At 34.3% G+C, this 23,192-nt stretch overlaps 1 protein-coding gene across 4 annotated transcripts in view; it reads left to right on the top strand.

Annotated features, from left to right (window-relative positions):
* Window positions 1–23,192, top strand: part of LOC115219236 (protocadherin-19) — a 395,408-nt gene that overhangs the window by 345,627 nt on the left and 26,589 nt on the right. For 2 of the 4 annotated variants that reach the window (XM_036508615.1, XM_029789376.2), the window contains one exon: window positions 17,579–20,014. In XM_036508615.1, the coding sequence (XP_036364508.1) occupies window positions 17,618–20,014 (2,397 nt within the window). In that variant the 5' untranslated portion in view covers window positions 17,579–17,617. Of the gene's footprint in view, window positions 1–17,578; window positions 20,015–23,192 lie in introns of those variants that run through there. The other 2 variants (XM_036508611.1, XM_036508616.1) reach the window with 2 other exon arrangements.

The following is a 23,192-nucleotide window of genomic DNA, read 5'->3' as shown; positions in this document are numbered from 1 at the left end:
TGTGATCCCATCACTGCTTGACGACTGGTGTTTGTATCTTTACACCCCCCGTAACTTAGTGGCTCAGCAAAAGAGACAGATAGAATAAGTACCAGGCTTAGCAAAAAAAAAAAAATCAAGTGCTTGTGTTGATCCATTCAACTAAAATTTCTTCAAGGTGGTGCCCCAGAATGGCTGCAGTCTGATGACTGAAACAAGTAAAAAAATGTATCTTGTTTTGTTTTTTAAAAGCATTGAAGTGTGATTCAAGGTAGATTTAGCTGCTATTTCTAGTACATCGAGCATCTGCACAACGGTTCCTTTATTGGTTCATTGCTGCTTGGCTGTGTGTGACTATAGAGATTTTAGTATTGTCTCACTTTCTCTCTCTTTCAAAGTATTGAGAGTTTGGTTGAAAATCATTTAGATGTCCATTACTCAAGTGTATTATAACTTGCTTGATACTACTATACAGGGTCATCATAAAGTTTGTGTGCAATTTCAAATTTTTAACTACCCCCCCCACACACAGAAATTTCGAGCCTTGTGCCTAGAGTAGAAAAGAATAATAATTACAAGCTTTATATATTCAGCTTTCAAGAGGAGAGGGGCTTTCTCCGTCCGGGTTGCGGATCCGTGGAATAAGCTGCCGGACGAGATGGTGAAAATGCCGACGACCGCTCGGTTCAAAGTCTCCCTTGACCACAAGTGGCCTGAACTCTTTACATGAACACCACCCTGTACATAACTCCATGTCCCCCTACATGGCCTTGCTTTTTGCATTTTGAGCCAAAAATTAACTAATTAACTAACTAGCTTTCAGATGCACTACAACTCATCTCAAAAGAGTTAGAGACCAGATCCAAAAGTACATGCATAGTACTCAAGATAAAATGCCAAAAGACAGAAAATTGTGGTAAAGAACATTTAGAAGAAGCCTTATGCACCTATTTTATCATCATCAATCAAAAACTTGATCACGAATGTTTATCAATTTTATGATCGACAATCCGAATATTTATTGTAATTGTTCATTAACTTTTACAGAATCCTAATAATTACTTCAACTTTATATTATAGGGATATATAAATTATTATAGGGATAGATATATATATATATATATATATATATATAATATTAATTAGAGACAAAACCACTATTTTGCAAATCAAACAGGAAAGACTTAATCAATACATAAAAAAATTTTAATATAAAGTAAATAATTTATTTATTTATTTATTTATTTATTTACTTTATATTAAAATTTTTTTATGTATTGATTAAGTCTTTCCTTGTTTGATTTGCAAAATAGTGGTTTTGTCTCTAATTAATATTATATAATATTTTACTATAAAATTGGATTCAATCCTAAATTTTTCCCTGTAAATTTGGATTTATTCCCTAATATTTATTATTATATATATATATATATATATATGTGTGTGTGTGTGTGTGTGTATGTGTTTGTGTGTCTGTGTTTTTCCCCCCAACATCGCTTGACAACCGATTTTGGTGTGCTTATGTCCCCGTAACTTAGCAGTTTGGCAAAAGAGACCAATAGAATAAGTACTAGGCTTACAAAGAATAAGTCCATGGCTGCAGTCAAATGACTGAAACAAGTAAAAGAGTAAAGAGTAAAGAGTAAGAGTAAAGAGTATACCAAATATTAATATACAAGGGCCCCTCTGTATATCTCCCATAAGAACAGGCATCATCAGTGGCAAGGTTATTTTTATGTAACACTTTTATTTGCCCATACATGCAAGTATCTCTTCTCCACATCACTGATCACGATATCCAAAGGAATACCAGGGACCAATAAATCTTGATATCAATGTCATAACGGGTGCTGCTGTCACAATCTAATGAATCAGAGTAGAAGCTGCAATACATCTTGCTTGAGGCACAAAAATATTTTGCCAATCTGATCCAACACCCAGGACTAGTTCTTTATCAAACCTGCAAAGTTGACTGCAGTGGGATTTGAACCAGTGGTGAAGCATATGAATCTGAACTGTGTGGGGCAGCTTTCTGAAATTCCTAACTCACCGTCACCCCTATACAGAAGTTCTGCGCCCTCGTCTTCATCCAGAAGTGCCACATCCATAAAAGTGTACCTGGGGTAGATCACTCAATCATCACCTCACTTCAGTTATATTACTGATTTGAACTCATGTACAGAGAATATTGAAACAAATATACTCTAATGATTCTGAAAACTCACTGTCTGAGCAGTGAATAAATTTGATGAGTTATTTGACATTTTTTAGTTTTAGAATGTGTTTTACCTTTAGTTCAGTTTTACATATATATGAATGCGCCGCCCCAACTGGCCTCGTTTGCGCTGCTCCAAATGGCCTGGCCTTGTGTGCACTGCCCCGACTGGAGTCATGCCGGTGGCACATAAAAAGCACCATCTGATTGAGGCCATTGCCAGCCTCACCTGGCCCCCGTGCCGGTGGCACGTAAAAAGCACCATCCGATCGTGGCCGTTGCCAGCCTCGTCTGGCACGTAAAAAGCACCCACTACACTCATGGAGTGGTTGGCGTCAGGAAGGGCATCCAGCCGTAGAAACATTGCCAGATCAGACTGGGCCTGGTGCAGCCTTCTGGCTTCCCAGACCCCAGTTGAACTGTCCAACCCATGCTAGCATGGAAAGCGGACGCTAAATGATGATGATAATGATGATGATGACGAGGTGAGCATGTACTAATTATTATTTGAAAGGAGAATTTTATCTTCTAATTCTTTTGTAACTGTATGTCTGACAACAATAGGTGCAGATATGCCTTTGAGGTTAGGAAGTTTCCTTTGTAAACCTTTAGGTTTAGGTTGAGTCTCACTGTGTGACATACTGGGTAAATCTTCTACCATAACCTTGGAGCAACCAATGTTTTGTGAATGCAACTAATAGATGGAAACAACATAAAAACCCATTTTGTGTGTGTGTGTGTGTGTATGTGTGTGTGTGTGTGTATGTGTGTGTGAGTTCATTTATGTGCCTGTGTGGGTCGCCCTCTTTCTCTCTTTCTACATATATATATATATATATATAAGTACATGTTCGTTTGTGTGTGCATGTCAATATGTGTGTAAGCGCATGTGTACGAAAGGTGTCAAATCTACTTCTTGCACGAAATCCTCTCAGCCAAAATATGGTAACACGGTAAAAATTCAGACCACCAGATAGCATCTTCAGGTCTTACAATCAGCAAAATGAAAAAGAAGATAATGGAAGAAGAAGAAGTATAGAGAGCAACTAAGCGGAATATTGATTGGAAACTGTGTTTAACCTATTCAGAAATTGGATGTCAAGCAGTGAGAATAATTAACATTTTTAGAATTCATTTAACTTTATATATGAAACACGAAACATTCTGAGATAAAATTGCCTTTGAGTAGCAATTTTGTTATTGATCAAACCCTTTCCCGCCAGATAAAATTCCTGTAGTGTGAAATAATAGACAGTTTTCTTCATATTGAGTCCATTCTCCAAGAAGAAAAATACTTCCTTTTATTTCATGAGGCGCCTTTATTTTTCTTTGAGGTGGCTTTTAAAACTCGTTAAAACTCGTTAAAATTTGTTTTATTGTTGTGTGCCTCTGCACTGTTTATTAGTAAACTCACTATCATTATAAATTTCAGTAAATTAGCAAGCTGGTCTACCCATTACACACATACACACACATGGACATATATATATATTATATACAAATATCTGTGTGTATTTGTATGTGTTGTGAAGGCGCGTGGCTTAGTGGTTAGGGCATTCGACTGACGATTGTAAGGTCGTGAGTTCGATTCCTGCAATGCGTTGTGTCCTTGAGCAAGACACTTTATTTCACGTTGCTCCAGTCCACTCAGCTGGCAAAAATGAGTTGTACCTGTATTTCAAAAGGGCCGGCCTTGTCACACTCTGTGTCACGATGAATCTCCCTGTGAACTACGTTAAGGGTACTTGTGTCTGTGGATTGCTCAGTCACTTGCACGTTAATTTCACGAGCAAGCTGTTCCGTTGATCGTATCAGCTGGGACCCTCGTCGTTGTAACCGACGGAGTGCTAAGAAGAAGAAGAAGAAGAAAAATTTGTATGTGAGGGTCTCCATGTCTGTGTTTATATGTAGGACTTACAAAACAATCTTATCGATGTTGTATCATTTTATGTCCTATAACTTAGCTTTCAACTAATAGAGATCAATGAAATAACGGTAGGAATTGGTACATCCTAAAATATGGTAACCTTTACATTCTTTAAGACCTGCATTTTTGGTGTATGTTTGTATTACATCTTTACTGTTAGTATTTCAGAATGCTGGCATAATATCTGGAATATGTTATTTCCATGATTATTATGATTATTATTGTTATTATTATTTAGCTCTTTAAGGTGGTGTTCTTGTAGTATCATTAGTATGCTGGGGAAAATGCTTAGCAGCATTTCAACCATCTTCTCGATCTGAATTCAAATTCCTCCATGGTCAACTCTACTTTTCATCCTTTCAGAGTCAATAAAATAAATCAAATCAAATCAAAATCGATGAACATCAATGGAAATTGTATTTTTGTGGTATCAGTACCGGTGGCACATAGGAAAACCATCTGAACGTGGCTGTAGCCAGTACCGCATCGACTGGCCTCCATGCTGTGGGCACGTAAAAAACACCATCCGAGCGTGGTCGTGTGCCAGCCTCATCTGGCACCTGTGTTGGTGGCACAAAAAAACACCATCCGAGTGTGGCCGTTCACCAGCATCGTCTGGCACCTGTGTCGGTGGCACATAAAAAGCACCCACTACACTCACGGAGTGGTTGGCATTAGGAAGGGCATCCAGCTGTAGAAACTCTGCCAGATCAGACTGAGGCCTGGTGCAGCCTTCTGGCTTCCCAGACCCCTGTCGAACCATCCAACCCGTGCTAGCGCAGAAAACCGACGTTAAACGATGATGATGATGATGATGATGAGAACTGGTGTTGATATAATCAACCAATCTTCACCCCAACAAATTTCAGGCTTGCGCCTGAAAAGATTGTTTTGTATTTCAGTCTACAGAGGGAATTGAAATTTCAGCTCTTTAACAGAAACAGTTTTAGTCAAGTTGGATTGGAACATATTAGATAAGATATATAGAGCTAACGTAAGCTAAGCATATAGTCTAATATAGAATTGGTTACTTCTTAGGTGGGTCAAGACATTTTTGTTATTCAGCTGTAGCCAGAACTAAAGTCACCAAATTATCCTGCATAGTAGTTAAGTTAAAGATCATACTGAGTTCTGGCTCTGCAAATATTTTTTTCTTTTTTTTTTTTTGAATATATTAAATGTACCTTGTGTGTTTCTATGACAACCATAAGTTTAGTGACTCTGTATACAGAATCACAATTATAATTTAAAATCTCACTGGCTATAGTTGAATGTATTTACATTGTGTGTGTCAAGGAGAGAATATGATGACTTTGATGACATAACATGAAATTATTTGCATAAGAGACATAAACATCTCAGAAACTTTGGCGTAAATCTCCAACCAATTTCTCCTCCCCTCTTCCTCCTCCCCTCCTCCTCCCCTTCCGCCTCCTCCCCTTCCTCCTCCTCCTCCTCCTCCACTTCCTCCTCCCCCTCCTCCCCACTTCCTCCTCTGGAAACTATTCATGACAGCAGGAATAAAACCAAGGGATATGCATGAATATCTGTTCAGCTCAAGATAAATATAGGGAAGCAGTTCTGTGGTACATTTGAGACCATGATTTAGTACTTCGTTATGATTTATGTATCTTAATCCTTTAGTATTTAACCCTTTAGCATTCAGACTAATCTATCAACTGTTGAGACCCCCTTCGGTCATGACCTAGAAAGTTACCTTCCTAGGCACAAGTCCAGGCAAGGTTGTTTATGGAAGACCAGCAGTCGCCCATGCGTACCGGCCTCCCCTCTCCATGCCACCTGTTTTATCCAAGGGAAAGGCAAAAGCGGATACAGCTTGGCACCTGTGACGTCGCAACTCATTTCTACAGCTGAGTGAACTGGAGCAACATGAAATAAAGTGTCTTGCCCAAGAACACAACATGCAACCCAGTCCAGGATTCGAACTCACAACCCCACGATCGTAAGCTCAATGCTCTAGCCTCTGAGCCATGCACCTTCACGCATCTATCAACTGTAATGTTTATTTAATCTACGTTGTTTCAAATTAATCATGTAATATCTCATAGTTTTGTAATTTTGATGATGTGGCTATTTATGTTTAGGATAAACATAAACATTGTAGGATAGGTGTGAAATGCCAGATCTGGTCAATTTCGACATAAAGACAGATAAAATATTTGGCCCAGATATGGCTTGTTTGAATGCAAAAGGGTTAAACCAACTATATCCAACTCAAATATTCTTCCTGTTTTATGTTCAAACTGGCCACACCTGACCTCTCACTCTACCCTGCAATATAATTCTAGAAATAGAAAAAAGAAACAACAGAATTAAAATTTCAGAGCTACAAGATGAAGCATGATTAGTTCAAAATAATGTGAATGAATTAGTATTACATTTGACTAAATAATCTGAAAGCTAAAAAGTTAAACAACTGAGAGAGTTTCATTTAGCTTCTGGCAAAAAGTCCCTAAATTTGATAGGCTTGTAGCCTAAATACATTGCATTCATGCTTCAATACTTTCTATTTACTATGGAAAAGCAGTCAGAAAATGAATATATACATAACTCTGAAGAGTTGATGTTCAATTGTATCAGCCTGATGATATCTCAGGAATCTATTGTTGTATAAATTATGTTACAATACACTTTGGATCGAATATTGATGAAACAATTGTAAATTTATGTAATAAAATTATTTGCTTCTACCATTCCCCTGCATACATATATATTGCAGACATGGTTGTATGATAAGAAGCTTGCTTCACAACTACATGGTTCTAGGTTCAGTCCTGCTGAGTGGCAACTTGGGCGAGTGTCTTCTTGTATAGCCTCAGGCCAACCAAAGCCTTGGGAGTGGATGATGATGATAATGATGATGATAGTAGTAGTAGCATTTATTATGTTAGGATGTCTCATGGATGGTAGTGTTGAAGACATTGCAGAGTGTAGTGGTGGTGAAATTGGTGATTTTGAATATGATGCAGGTATTGATCTTGGGGTTGTGGTTGCAGAAGATGGTTGTGGTGGTGGCATTGGAGGTTGTAGTAATGGTTGTAGTGGTGGTTGTGAAGATGATTCTGATATTGATAGTCTTTGCATTGAGGTGGTGGCAGAGTCAGAGTAAATAATAAGAGCCCAGTTAACACAAGATTCTTAAATTTCGGAGATCATAAGATAGAGAGCAAGAAGTTAAAAGTTCCAATACTGGCCCAATTCCTACACCCCAGATTCTTCAACTATTTTATAAGAAAGAGGTTAATGGCAGGATAGGGATTCAGCTTAAAAATAAATCGTATAACAAAAAATACATAAATAAATTACTGCTCCAACGATGTAATTTTAGTATGTGTGTATGTGTGTGTGTGTGTGTGTGTGTGTAAGCAATGCAAATAATGGAAAATAATTTAAACACTCATTTTATATATACTAAGACTTTCAAAAAGAATTTAGCTATTTAGGATCTGCACAAATTTTATATATACTCCACGAAGTTTGAAAGTGTTTAGTTACGATAAGCGTATGTTTACATTTTATGTTTACGTTAACTACGTCACAAAATAGCTGTTTACGTCACAGTAACAATATTTTGAGAGGCAGTAATTGATATGAAGTCGAAAGAAAGGATATCATTGGTTAAAATTCGAATTATTAAATGTTAAACTTAGAAATTACAATTCCGTTTTCATTTTGGTTTACAATTATGTTTTCTTTTAACACATTCTACCAGTATACAAAGTTTCAAATTGTTTAGTTAACTAGGAAAATCTGGCTTTCAAAATGAAAAGATTCTATATGTATATATATATATACATATATATGCATATATATATATGTATACATATATATATACATATATATATATGTATATATATATATGTATATATATATGTATATATATTATATATATATATATATGTATATATGTATATATGTATAATATATATATGTATATATATTTATGTATATATATATATGTAATATACATTATATATTATACATATATACATATATATATATATTTATATATATATATGTAATATACATTATATATTATACATATATACATATATATATATATATATTTATATATATATATATATGTAATATACATTATATATTATACATATATACATATATATATACATATATATATATATATATATATATATATGTAATATACATATATATATTATATATATATATATATATATATATATATATATATATATGCCATTTACAAAGTACATCTAAAATATTTAAAAACCTGCAAAGGACAAGATGGACGATTGTCTACATATCCAAGTACATCTTGAGGTAAAACTGAATTAATTTTAATTTTTGAGCTATTTTATTTGTTTACAGTGCTATTATCTTCAGTTGCTTCAATATTGTTTTGTTACTTATGTCAATGACCCACAGACTCTACTTTTATGAATATAGTTAAAAAATTGAGAATTTTACTAATTAAAAATATGTTGAAAGTGACAGAGGTATACTATGCTACCTGATGCCACTACTCTTTACTCTTTTACTTGTTTCAGTCATTTGACTGTGGCCATGCTGGAGCACCGCCTTTAGTCGAGCAAATCGACCCCGGGACTTACTCTTTGTAAGCCCAGTACTTATTCTATCGGTCTCTTTTGCCGAACCGCTAAGTGACGGGGACGTAAACACACCAGCATCGGTTGTCAAGCAATGCTAGGGAGACAAACACAGACACACAAACACATACACACACTTATATATATATACATATATACGACAGGCTTCTTTCAGTTTCCGTCTACCAAATCCACTCACAAGGCTTTGGTCGGCCCGGGGCTATAGCAGAAGACACTTGCCCAAGATGCCACGCAGTGGGACTGAACCCGGAACCATGTGGTTGGTTAGCAAGCTACTTACCACACAGCCACTCCTGCGCCTATGGTAAAGATACTATAATTGTCCTTCTCTTCCTTGCCCTCATTAACCTCATTATCATCATCATCAGGTGACGGTGATGATGAGGTGGAGGATAAGGATTGGAATGTAAGAGGTGACAATGTTAATGGTGATGTGAATAATGATGAAGTTGATGATAGTAATGACAATCATGATGATGATGATGATGATTGCAATGAGAATTATCAAGAATGTTGATGACGAGCACGCTGATGGTGATGACAAGGATGATGATGGAGATAATGATAAAGGTTAGGGAGGAGGAAAGGGTGAAGGAAGAGGTGAGAATAATCGAGATGGTGTTGATGATGACGATCACTCTCATCATAACGAAGATAATGAGAATCATGTGAGGCAAGAGTTGCAGGGATGTAGGGGATTTTAATGATAGAACTGATGGTAGATTTTTATGATGATGTTACATTTTTTAAAATCATTCTTCTTTTTTTTTTCTTATTTTCTTAAGATTTTTGTTGGGAGGTGAATTGGGGGATAAGCAGCGAGGAGGCGGGGGGGTGGGGGGGATGCACTTTTCTTTTGTCAAAATACAGCGATGCTAACGATGATGAATTTTTATCAAAAGCAGTAATGTTTCCTCGGGAATCTATTGATTCTTGATATTTTCAAATGATATCCTTGTGCATGAAATGATACAATTTGTGTTGGTACGTTCACTGTTCTATTGTCAATTGACCCTTTGGGAAGACAGCTTTGTTCTGCCTCAGTATACTTGTCTAACAGAGAAGAAAGAGAAAGAGAGAGAAAAGATGAGAGAGAGCGAAAAAGAGAAAGGGAGAGAGAGAGAGAGAATTGTTTTTTAGTAGGTACTGTATAGAGATAAGCAGTAAATTGAGAAAATTGTAAATACTAAGGAACCACCTTTCAATTCAACAGTTCTTTTGTCTGTTGATAATAATATCTTGGTAATAACAATTTCTACTTTACTCTAAAATTGTCCAATGTCTATAAAATCGTTTCTCTTTATGACATTCTTCCAAAAAAAAAAAAGAAAAAAATGACAAAAAAATATAAATTCATCAGACAGACTGTAGTTATTCATATTCTTTTTCATATATATATATCTATATATATATACACACATCTATTTTTGTTATTTATATTGTGATATATATTCTCTTTTACCTAAACAGTTTTCATTAATACTTCCTTCCTCTGAAGATATCCAAAATACAATAGCTATAATGTATTGATACATACATACATATACACACATATAGATATATATATATGCATGTGTGTGTGTATAGATAGATAGATAGATAGATAGATAGATAGATAGATATATATAGTATAGAAAGACAACCAAGTAATGCTGTTAGGAGAGGTTAGGAAGGTAAAGGAAGAGAGTGACCTTATACATATACGTACATGTATATGTATGTATGTATGTATATATAAATGTATGGCTAGATATCATTTAATGAACACAGGAGTTATATGTATTTATAAATAATTAATCAATTAAATAATTGTTATTGTGAATGTGTGTGTGTATACATAGATACATACATATATATATCTACACACACACATATATATATATATATATATATATATATATATATATATAATATATATATATATATATATATATATATATATATATATATATATATATATAAAAATATATATATAAATATATTTATCAAAAGAAAAACAGGATGCAAAGGATTTTGCGGTACATATGTTTCTGGCTTTATTGAACAATTTATATCAATGCATAATTGATATAACATGTAGGTCAACAGCCTTCTTCAGCTGCGTACAATTACCACACCAAAGACATATATTACATTATAGCAGATTTGAGAAAAAGTTTGGGAAAAAACAAGTTTCATTGGGAAGGTAAATCCTCATAGTCGTATATGGCATAGCGAGACACCAAAACAAAACAAAAATAAATATATATATATATATACACACATAATTATTAGAAATTGGTGTCACTGTCATACAGGAAGCGTTATTCATTTCAAATCTTCTAAATAGATATGTTTGATCATAGGGAAATATTATCTTGCTTTGAAACAGGGGAAGTTTGGTGACTGAAGAGCATCAGTCCATAGGAAATCTGCTTCAAGGAATTTCTGTCCGGCCCATGCAAGCATGCCAAAATGGACATTGAAATAATGATGATGATGACAATGATGATGATGACAATGATGATGATGATATATATATGTGTGTGTATATGTGTACACACATATGCACACAAACACAGACATGCACACATACACACACATAGATACACACACGAAGAAATGTTTATTATTGCTTTTTAGTGAGATGTGATTATATAGTACTAAGATCAAAAGTATTCCAGCCATGACCAACCCGTCGTTTTTCCATCATGCAAAAGAATCCAGAGTAACATATTTTAATGGGAGTGATGCTTTTTATTTTAAGATGGTGAAGTGTGATTTGAGTGAGACTTGGGTGCTATTTCAAACAGCTGATTGACCATGTAAAGGTTCTTGGATTGGCTTGAAAAGATATTGAAGGCTAAAGGAAGTCTATGAATCTAAGAACGTAAGAAATTGCTGTAATGAAGTGAGAAAAACAATAATATCCCTTACTGAAAACTTGTCCATATAGACCAGTGTTTCACAACCCTGTTACCCTTGCGCAACCCTTAAAATAAATTACATGTCTCAAGGAACCCCTGCACAAGAAAAATTATATATATATATATATATATATATATATATATATATATATATATATATATATATATAAATTAGAGAAAAACCATTATTATGTAAATTATATTGTGAAATTTGATTTCATACTAATTTGAATTTTTCCCTGTAAGTTTGGAGTTATGCTCCCTAATATTATTATTATTATTATTATTATTATTATTATTATTATTATTATTATTATTATTATTATTATTATTATATATATAGTTGTTATATGTTTTTGATAACATAATATGTTAGATAGTTATTTGAATTAATCTGAGTCTGTTACTTGTTATATTCACCAAGTTTATTTGAAAAATAGGTACTACAACTACTTTAATAGTATTTGTACTAAATGTACTAAGTCTAGTTGGACTAACAAAAGGATCTGTACATAGCTGCTAGACCTGTATATTGCAATATTACAATAACCAGTAATACGTTTTGCATGTTTAGGAATATTACGATCATGAATTAGCATCAGCTTATCTCACACTTTCTCATGGAACCCCTAGGAACCTTTTGTGGAACCCAAGGGTTCTGGGGAGCCCCAGTTGAGAAACGTTGATATAGACCAATGTTTTTAAATGTTTGCTAAAGCAATGATGATTAGTGATAATTTATGATAATTAATGCTAATTATAAGGACTTCTTGTTTAATGTGACAACAAAGCCTCTGTCAGGGAACACTCTCTATTTTGTTATATGACTAGCTTCCTTAATATGATTCTGCTTTTTATGAAATCAAGTGATTTTCTTATAGATACAGTAATAGATGAAGACAAATTTGGGACCAGCCATCTCTAAGAAGCTGACTATATACTTTCGGTCCTAAGCCAGATGACAGTATTCTATACAATAGCAGTATACCTCATAATAGAAACAGCTTTGTGTATAGCTTAAAAAAAAAAAAAAAATTACCAATTATTTTTATTTAAGCAGATACTTATAAAATATAGCTTTTCTCAGAGCTGACTGGAATTATGTAACAAAACAAACCTCCATCTCTATCTTTATCAAACTAAAAGCAGTTTGCTTTTCACTATATTTTTAACAATCTGACTTACCCTTCAGCACATATTGATTAATAAGGCAAATAAGATTAATAAACAGAAAGAAAAAATATATCATACCCAAACATTACTCAAACATACACATAGATTATACATTATACATTTTACATACACATATATATATATACAGACAGACATACACACATTTATTTAAAATTACATACACACACACACATGTGCACATATATATAGACACATGCAAATACATATATATACATATATATGTGTGTGTACGTACATACATACATATATACATACATATTCATATATATATATCAATAGATACTTAGACTGGCTTCTTTAAAATTTCATATTTATTTCTAATGTAACATACTTTGGAAAAGTTAGTTTAGCAACTTTATAAACTTAATAAGATTTACTCTCTATATGGTTTAGCTGTTGCTTATACAGAGTTTATCTCAGTATAAAACATGAAATAAAGAAAATTCAATTAATTTGGAAATATCAAAGTTGAAGAAATTCGGTATTGAAATGTCTTGGAATTTTTTAAACTTTTAATTGCACAAAATTTTGAACATTTGTAAATGTTTAGACATCTTCATATATATTCATGCATGTATATGTGTGTATATATATATATATGTGTGTGTGTGGTGTGTGTGTATACATACCTATACACACACACTCTCTCACACACACAGAGAAACTCATACACAAATATGCACATATATATTTACATATATTTGCACACACATGCACACACAGGCACACAGACACACACACACGCACAGACACACACACACACACACAAATATGCACATATATATTTATATATATTTGCACACACATGCACACACAGGCACACAGACACACAGACACACACACACACACACACACATTCACAAAACTGCACAAAAATACATGTTAACATTTATTCACTTACCAAACATCTACAACATGTATAAATATATTTTACTTGGCTTTTCTGAAGTATGAAACTTCCTTAAAATTTATGTTTCTCGCAGACTGAAATGTTAATTATTTCCTATAAAATATTTAAAGTTTAAAGCTACTAAATCTTATTATTTACTTTATTTTTGATTTGACATATGAAGAATTTCTTGTAAGGAACAAAGTTATTTGAATTAAACAGAATCTCTTACTTGTTATATTCACCAAGTTTATTTGAAAAATAAGCACTGTAACTACTTTAATAGTATTTGTACTAAATGTACTAAGTCTAGTTGGACTAACAAAAGGATGTGTACATAGCTGTTAGACCTTTATTCTTTCTTTTATCCTTTTATTTGTTTCCGTCAATTGACCATGGCCATGCTGAAGCACCACCTTCAGTCGAACAAATCGTCCCCCAGGACATATTCTTTGTAAGCTTAGTACTTATTCCATCAGTCTCTTTGGCCAAACAGCTAAGTTCTGTTGTCAAGCAGTAATGTGAGGACAAACACAGACATACAAATACATATATATATATATATATATATATATATATACAAGTAATAAGAGAGAGACCACATGTGGTCTCTCTCTTATTATTTGTATTAATAATTTTTACTGTATCCCAGTTTTTATACGCTAGGCCACTTGGTGTTTTAAATTGATGTTATTAATTAATATTCAATTTTTTTCACCCTTATTGTGATTTTAATTATATATATATATATATATGACAGGCTTCTTTCAGTTTCTATCTACCAGACCCACTTACAAAGCTTTGGGTGGCCTAGCACTATAGTAGAAGACACTTGCCCAAGGTGCCATGCAGTGGAACTGAACCTGGATCCATTTGGTTGGGAAGTAAGCTCCTTATCACACAGCCACTCCAGCACCTAGACACTTCTGTGTCTAGCCACTTCTGCGTCTAGCTACTTCTACATCTAGCCACTCCTAGAATTACCAGTTAAATCTCTCTCAAATCACATTCTACTATCTTTAAAATGTGATGACACAATTTCTAATGTACACCTCCTCGACTTATGACCTGTGCAACTTACGACCATCGAAACTGACGATAACAAAAAATAAGGAAATAGAAAATGAATATATAAATAAAAAGTCGATTTTCAGGTGTTGGGCAGTTGTGCATATGATAACTATGGAGGCATCTAGCAACATAGGTCTCCCTCATTGCTAACTTCATTTCTTAGTAACAATAACAATTAACAACCAAATCTAGAGACAACAGATAAAATGCTTCAGGGCCCTTTGTTCTTTTATTCTTTTATTTGTTTCAGTCATTTGACTACAGCCATGCTGGAGCATCACCTTAAAGAGTTTTTCAATCAAACAAATCAACTTTAGGACTTATTCTTTGCAAGCCTAGTACTTATTCTATCAGTCTATGGGGATGTAAACACACCAACATTGGTCATCAAGTGATGGTGAGGGGACAAACACATACAAAGACACACATACACATAAACACACACACATACACACACATATACAATGGGCTTCTTTCAGTTTCCATCTACCGAATCCACTCACACGGCTTTGGTCAGCCTGAGGTTATAGTAGGAGACACTTGCCCAAGATACCACCCAGTAGGACTGAACCCAGAGCCATGTGGTTGAGAAGCAAGCTTCTTACCACACAGCCATACCTATGCCTAGAAAAATTATTTCTCTTTCCAACAAAGAACTTTGTTAAAAAGCGTCAGGATTCTTGTCTTACAAAGTTATCCAAATTCAGAAACAGACAATCAACCTTCCAGTTCTTGTGTTTTCTTGCACATTTCTTTGTATTTTTTTGTATTTTTTTGGTTTCTGTCAATCAATGAACATCTTTCATTGTCACTAGTTTTCTGGTGTCTCTTTAATTTGATCGTTTGTAATTCAATTAATTTAATGATACTCCTACCTCTCAGGAATCTTTTGTGGGGTATTTCACCACATGCAATATACTCTTTTACTTGTTTCAGTCGTTTGACTGTGGCCATGCTGGAGCACCGCCTTTAGTCGAGCAACTCGACCCCGGGACTTATTCTTTTTGTAAGCCCAGTACTTATTCTATCGGTCTCTTTTTGCCGAACCGCCAAGTGACGGAGACGCAAACACACCAGCATCAGTTGTCAAGCAATGCTAGGGGGACAAACACAGACACACAAACACACACATTCATATATATATATACATATATACGACAAGCTTCTTTCAGTTTCCGTCTACCAAATCCACTCACAAGGCATTGGTCAGCCCGGGGCTATAGCAGAAGACACCTGCCCAAGATGCCATTTACATTATCAAAATTAGCTTTTCTTCCATTGAAGATAGCTAGCTTGTATGTATATAACATTTTAATCATAAATGAGGACATTACCTGGATTGTTGCATCAATAATGTTTCTTCAAGTTCAATAATCTATCCCAGTCTTCCTCTTCTGCTTTTTCCTCCAACTTCTATATTCTTTGCTACAATTACAAAATAATGTCCCTACCATGTTACCATAACAAGTATGTTACATAAATTTTTTATCTTGTTTTCATCATCATCATCATCATTGTTTAACGTCCGCTTTCCATGCTAGCATGGGTTGGACGATTTAACTGAGGACTGGCGAACCAGATGGTTGCACCAGGCTCCAAACTGATCTGGCAGGGTTTCTACAGCTGGATGCCCTTCCTATTAATATATTTCTTCCGAGACAGCAGGGGGCAAAGCTTTTTTTTTTCCGTCAGTAATCTGAATCTTTTATAGGAGAGTTCATAGAACCACATTTATAGGTTCATTTGCCACGAGAGGTGAGGAACATGTTATTTATGTCCCTTATCCTTCAATTGACAGTGAGGAAGAGAAAGAGAATGGCTTTGCTGTTTTGTTTGTTAAACTATAACTAAAACATCAACAACAACAACAACAATTCTCTTTGTCTTCACTCTCACACAAAGTGCAATGGCTCTGAAACATTAAGTTCTTCATTCCTTACAACAACTAAACTAATCAAACTCTTCTACAAACTCTTCTCCCATGGACTAACTGTTACCATCCTTAGATATGGCCACTTTCTTCAGAATTCAGATTTTACCCTGTGAATAGTTTTAAAATCACTTACTGTGTTCCATTTCTCTTTCTATTTCAATAGTACAGCAACTATTTAACAATACACGTTGCTAACTTCATTCTTATAATTTTGCTCTTTATGAATTCATTCTGTATTCTAATCAGCAGCATACAAAACTTACATATCTAGAGACAAATAATCTTCAATTACCTTATATATAACTAGCAGTATCGCCCGGCGTTGCTCGGGTTTGTAAGGGAAATAACTATACAAGCATTTTTAGAGATGTAAAGTATAACAGCCATCTCAATATGGCTAACCACAAAGGGGAGGGGGTGTTACTGTAGCTTTTAACGTTCTGAGATTTAATAATAAATTTTTAGAGAGTTACTTCCCTTATATATGCCAAAAATGCATTAAAAATGGGAAAAATTGATGGTAAATTTTTTTTAAATCGTAGACTCATCGTAGATGCGCGCTAATACCCAGAAGGGCTTGATATGAATCACGACTATAAGATACCCGCTTTTGGTTAAACTGCACCGCAAAATGTGGGAGTAGTTAGGAATCTAAATCGTAGGAGACAGACAGCACACAACCTCACTTTTATATATAAAGATAACTACTCGCTCATTACATTTTGTTTATGAAATATTTACCTGTTTTACTTTGATTAGAAATCTGCTCATAAATTTATAAATGTATTTGACTGATTTTCCAACTAAATTTCTTTTCCTTTTCTTTTCTTTTTCAGAAAAATATCGATGCTATGATCTTTTGAATGTAACAGCTTATGAGTATAAATATGTTAGTATTGGTATATATAGTGTTTGCTTTGTTCCCTCAGTGCCTGAGCGGGAAACTAACTTATTATGTTGAAGAGGAAAAAAGTCCGGGTACTTACGTCGGTGATATTGCAGCTGACACACAACTATTGGACAGTATACCTGTTGAAAATCCTGACTTAATTAGATTTAGTCAGTTACAGCAGAGCGCTACAAGCGATTCAGACCTCTTCAATGTTTCGCGAACAGGAAAGTTGTACACAGCTAAAGTCCTGGATGCTGAAACACTCTGTATTTATAATGTAGAGTGTTTTAAAACTATCAAAATTGCAGTTCACCAAGCAGGAACTTTCATGAGGATTTTAAAAATTAAGGTCTTTATCAAAGATGTTAATGATCATGAACCAAAATTTCCAGATAAACAAATCGAACTCTTTTTTGATGAAAATGATAAAGAAGGAACATCTCAATCAATTCCAGATGCAGTGGATAAGGATGTTGGCATTCTGAATTCCCAAATCACATATCAACTTCGTAAGAATTCAGACGAACCTTTCACTTTGTCTACTTCTAAGAGAGTTGACGGCCGAGCTAAACTTGAAATAACACTGGAAGCCAAACTCGATAGAGAATTAAGGGATAACTACATGGTTCAAATTGTGTCCAAAGATGGTGGATTTCCATCCAAGGAAGGTTTATTAAACGTAAAAATATCAGTCAATGACGAAAATGACAATCCACCTGTATTTTCTCAGAGTATTTACAATGTTTCTATCAAACATACTCATCAAATGAATACACCAGTTGCTGTCTTATCTTCCAAAGATTTAGATTCTGGAAGATATGGAAGAGTATCATACCATTTCAGTTCTAAAACAACAGACCTCGCTCAATCTTATTTCCAAGTAGAAGAAAACACAGGAGAAATATTTGCTATAAAACAGTTTCCCTCCATTCAAAAACTGTCTTATAAGCTCTTTGTTGATGCTCAAGATGGTGGCACTCCTCCGCTACGTTCTACTGCTATAGTTTTGATCACAGTCACTAACCAACAGAACAACCCGCCAAATATAGACGTCAACTTTGTTTCAGCCTTTTCAGAAAACACTGTAACGATATCAGAAGGAATTAAAGTTGGAAGTTTCATAGCTTATGTCATGGTAACTGATAATGATATTGGACGAAATGGAGAGGTCACATGTTCTTTAGATCATGACAGGTTTCAATTACGGACCATGGAAACTAAGGAGTACAAAGTGCTTCTGAAGAATTCTGTGGACAGAGAAGCAAAGAATTTATTTAATGTCAGAATAATTTGCCAGGATAGAGGACATCCTCCTCTGCAGACTGAGAAAAAATTTTTCATCAAGGTTGTCGATGTAAACGATGTACAGCCCCAGTTTACAAAAAAGACATTTAAATTTCTGACCTATGAAAATGAAGAGGTGAATTTCCCTGTTGGACTTGTTAATGCCACTGACCCCGATATGGGGGCCGGTGGACAGCTTACTTATTCTTTGTATGGCAAAAATGCCACACTTTTACCTTTCAAAATTACCGACAATGGATTTATTTTAACGAAAAGAGCTTTGGATTACGAGCGCCAAGACATATACGTATTCCAAGTTTTGGTGAAAGACAACGGAATTCCTCCCCTAAACAACACAGTTAATGTAGTAGTTGAAGTGATGGATGAAAATGACAATGCTCCGTATTTTACTTTCCCGAGCATCAGTCCCTTTAATTTGGATGTTTATTATGAACCCCATAACAACAAAAAAATTATCACTTTGAAAGCTATAGATAACGACAGTCCAAGGAATTCATTTCTTCGTTACAAAATAATCCGTGGTAATAACAAACAACTTTTTACAATCAATCCTTATACTGGAGTGTTAACATTTTCCCGAACTGTTTATCAAAGTGATGCTGGGTTGTATTATTTGCAGTGCATTGTCAAAGACAGTGGGATTCCAGTTTTGTCAGCTGCAAGCAATCTCTCCATAACTTTGACAGTTAGCAACAAAACTTCTGAGAAGATGGCAGTCGCCCATTCTGATAGTGATAAAAGAATACATCTGAGCTTGGTGGTAATTATTACCTTAGCAGCAGTAACTGTATCAATGGCAGTTGTCATTTCAATATCAATTTGCATTGTCAGATGCAACAATAGTAAAAATGCATCACACAGAGCTGAAATAGTTACGCCAAGTCGGATAAAGAACGAAGAGAAATATTTGATCTCTCGAACTAACAACCCTGTCATCAACACCGGAAATCAGAAAGAAATGATAAATAAAACTACCCATTCATTAAAATCACAAAGTCACCTTTATCCAGAAAATGAATTAGAAAATGAATGGAGGACATCGACAATGGTAAAAAAGCTGCCTATAGCTACACAAGTGAGTGCTTTCATGTTATTATTTCTTATTACAGGGATCTTTGTTTGTAAGGAAAGGGATGTAGTATTTAAATTCACGACAGTGTATCAACTTAACTAATAGATAGAAGCTATGAGAATTTACGTCCTGCAATGCTGTTGTAATACTTTACTTTAAAGGTTGCCTGTTTAGTATGTCCTTTTCACATAGATTAATACAAAGAATCTGATCACTGGTGTAAAATAACACAGTCTGAGCATTTTAGATGACTAAGGGACACTTCTGCAATTCATTATTGGAAATCAATATGTCAGGTCAGCAAACACTGGAGATTTTAAACCACATTTTCTTAGTGATTGCAAATTTTTCCCACTTCTCTGTAATTCAAGATAATTCTTGTCCCCAAAGGATTATCACTAATAAATAGCTCTTACCGGTTAACTATACATTTCAACATTCGTTATTTTCTTCTGTATTTATGGAAGATTAAAATTTAGTGAAATGAATATCTGATTCTTTTAAACTACTTTCAGTTTTATGAAAGCTAGAACCCATTCTCCCTTCTCAAGTTCTTCTCTCGTCTAAACTAATCATAGCAAAAATTAATTTCACTATGAAAATGAATCTTCACCAATAAGTTCAGCTTAAGATTGATGAAAAAAAGTAACGGTAACATTTATAGCAATAAAATGCAACTAAAAATAATAGCAGCAGCTACGAGTTGTAAATGATTCTGAATGAATAAATTTGCTTGTTTAGAAATTTTTGAGATAATTGCTTCTGACCTTTGTGCCACACTAGAAAAATAATTACTCCTCTTTTCATATTCCATACATTGAAATACACTAAGGTAAGAACATGCGTAACCACAGAGAGACATCATAGGTATTTACACACAGAGAGAAATACATTTAAACATCTATATCTTTGGGCACACAAACTTTGATATACATATGCATAGCACATACATGCACATACATACATGCATACATACATATATACCAGTGCTTTTTAAAAATTTTACTGGAGCGGAACCCCAAGGAAACATTCCACTGGCTTGAGGAACCCATGTGCAATAATTTAATAGTTTTATGCACACATAACTGCACCAGGAGAATTAAAAATTACTGCCGATTTTAGCAGTTTTGTAACTTCTTGCGGAACCCCTGGACTGTACTGGCGGAACCCTAAGGTTCCGCAGAACCCTGGTTGAAAACCACTAGTATATACATATATTTATGTATGTATGTGTATCTATGCGTATATGTGCATACATATGTATGTATGTATGTATACATATATATGTATGTGTACAAGACATTGTAGATCTTTAGCTGGGCTAAAAAGTCGCATTCGATCACAGCACCAATAACAGTTAAGCTTCGTGCAATGGCCATACTCGATAACGAGGGGGCAACCATCATACATATACATATATATATATATATGAGTATATATGTGTATGAATGTGTGTGTGTCTGTATGTATATGAATATGTGTGTATATATGCTGACAGGAATATGCATATATACACTCAAAAAACATACAGCATACACTCAGCTGTAAAGACACTTTTTATACATTAAAATACTAAAACACATACATTTTCACATGCACACACACATGCACACACACACACACATGCACAAACTCACACACATACACAGCCACATGCATACACACACACACATATCTACACTCTTATAGACATAAACAAATCAAACATAACTCAGTTTTATTATTTGACCCAATAATGCCAAAGAATTCATTAGAATTTGATTACTTCATTATTTCAAGAAATAATTTATCATAATCATTCAGTTAATAAAGCAAAAAAACTAACAAACAAAAGAATTAATGAAGGATAAAGCAATAAACTGTTAAAAGTATTTGTTCAGAAGTAGTTTTTCAGGGAATATTTTGTATCTAAGTCTATGTTGCTGCAAGATATTTTTATTGGAAACTGTATATTTGGGGGGGATTTATTTCACTGACGCAAATTTTCTCCACAGATTTATTGCTTTTTCTCTCAAATGATAGGTTTGGCACAAAAACTATTCAATATTCACGATATAATTTTTGTAGCCTAAAAATTAAGCAAATAAATTGTAAAACAAGATTGAAAAGGATGTCATTAGTCTACCAATAAGAATATATATCTTCCATTATTTTGGAAAAATCATTAGATAAATATTATTTAGTTGCATATGATTATAGGTTTGACATCATATGTTAGTGCCAGCAAAACCTTACGTTGTTTTTTTTTTACCATTTGTGTCTGCCTAATTGATTTTACCATAAATTTTGGTAACAAAAGATTCATTATGGTATTATTTCTCCATATGATGTTAAAATATTTGATAATTAGATTTATTTATCTCTTTACAATACCCGAGGAACAATGATTGATATTTCTTTTCTTAATCCAAAGTCTTTTCAATGGTTCGTTCTTTTCAGAGGTATAATTAAGAGAGAAACTTTCATCAATTCTTTTTTCTTACCCATGGTACATCTAACTTAACTTGATTTCTATAAATATCTGAATCTATTTAACAATGTTCTTGAAATAGAAGTTGTTGTAGCTGTTTAGTCTGAGGTCATCACTGATAGAGCCTGACCTTTGATCAAACATGGACGTCTCCTCATCAACTTAAGGGTGTATCAAATTACATCATACACCGTATCCTTCTGGTTTTTTTTCTTAAGACAGTAGATTTTTATTTGAGAAGGATTTATCTACAAATAAAAGCATACAGCCTAGTGGTTAGGGTGTTCAACTTAGAATCATAAGCTCATGAGTTCAGTTCCTGGACTGAGTGGTACATCATGTCCTTGAGCAAGGCACTTCATTTTCATGTTGCTCCAGTCTACTTAATTGTAAATGAATACAAGCTCACTGGTAATTTTAATAAAATTCAACTTCCCTTATTTTTATAAAGTAAAACATTAGGTTGTCACCTCCTAATTGGAAATGATTAATTTAGAGTGAAGGTTTTAATAAGACTTCCATAATTAAAAGTTGATCTGCTTGGCATTATTTATGCCATTAAATATATTGGAATGTTACTACACTCGTGGAGTGGTTGGCGTTAGGAAGGGCATCCAGCTGTAGAAACACTGCTAGATCAGACTGGAGCCTGGTGCAGCTTCCATGGCTTCCCAGACCCCGGTCGAACCGTCCAACCCATGCTAGCGCGGA

The sequence above is a fragment of the Octopus sinensis genome, linkage group LG14, assembly GCF_006345805.1.
Source record: "Octopus sinensis linkage group LG14, ASM634580v1, whole genome shotgun sequence".
NCBI lineage: Eukaryota > Metazoa > Mollusca > Cephalopoda > Octopoda > Octopodidae > Octopus > Octopus sinensis.
This window is presented reverse-complemented; position numbering and strand designations above follow the sequence as displayed.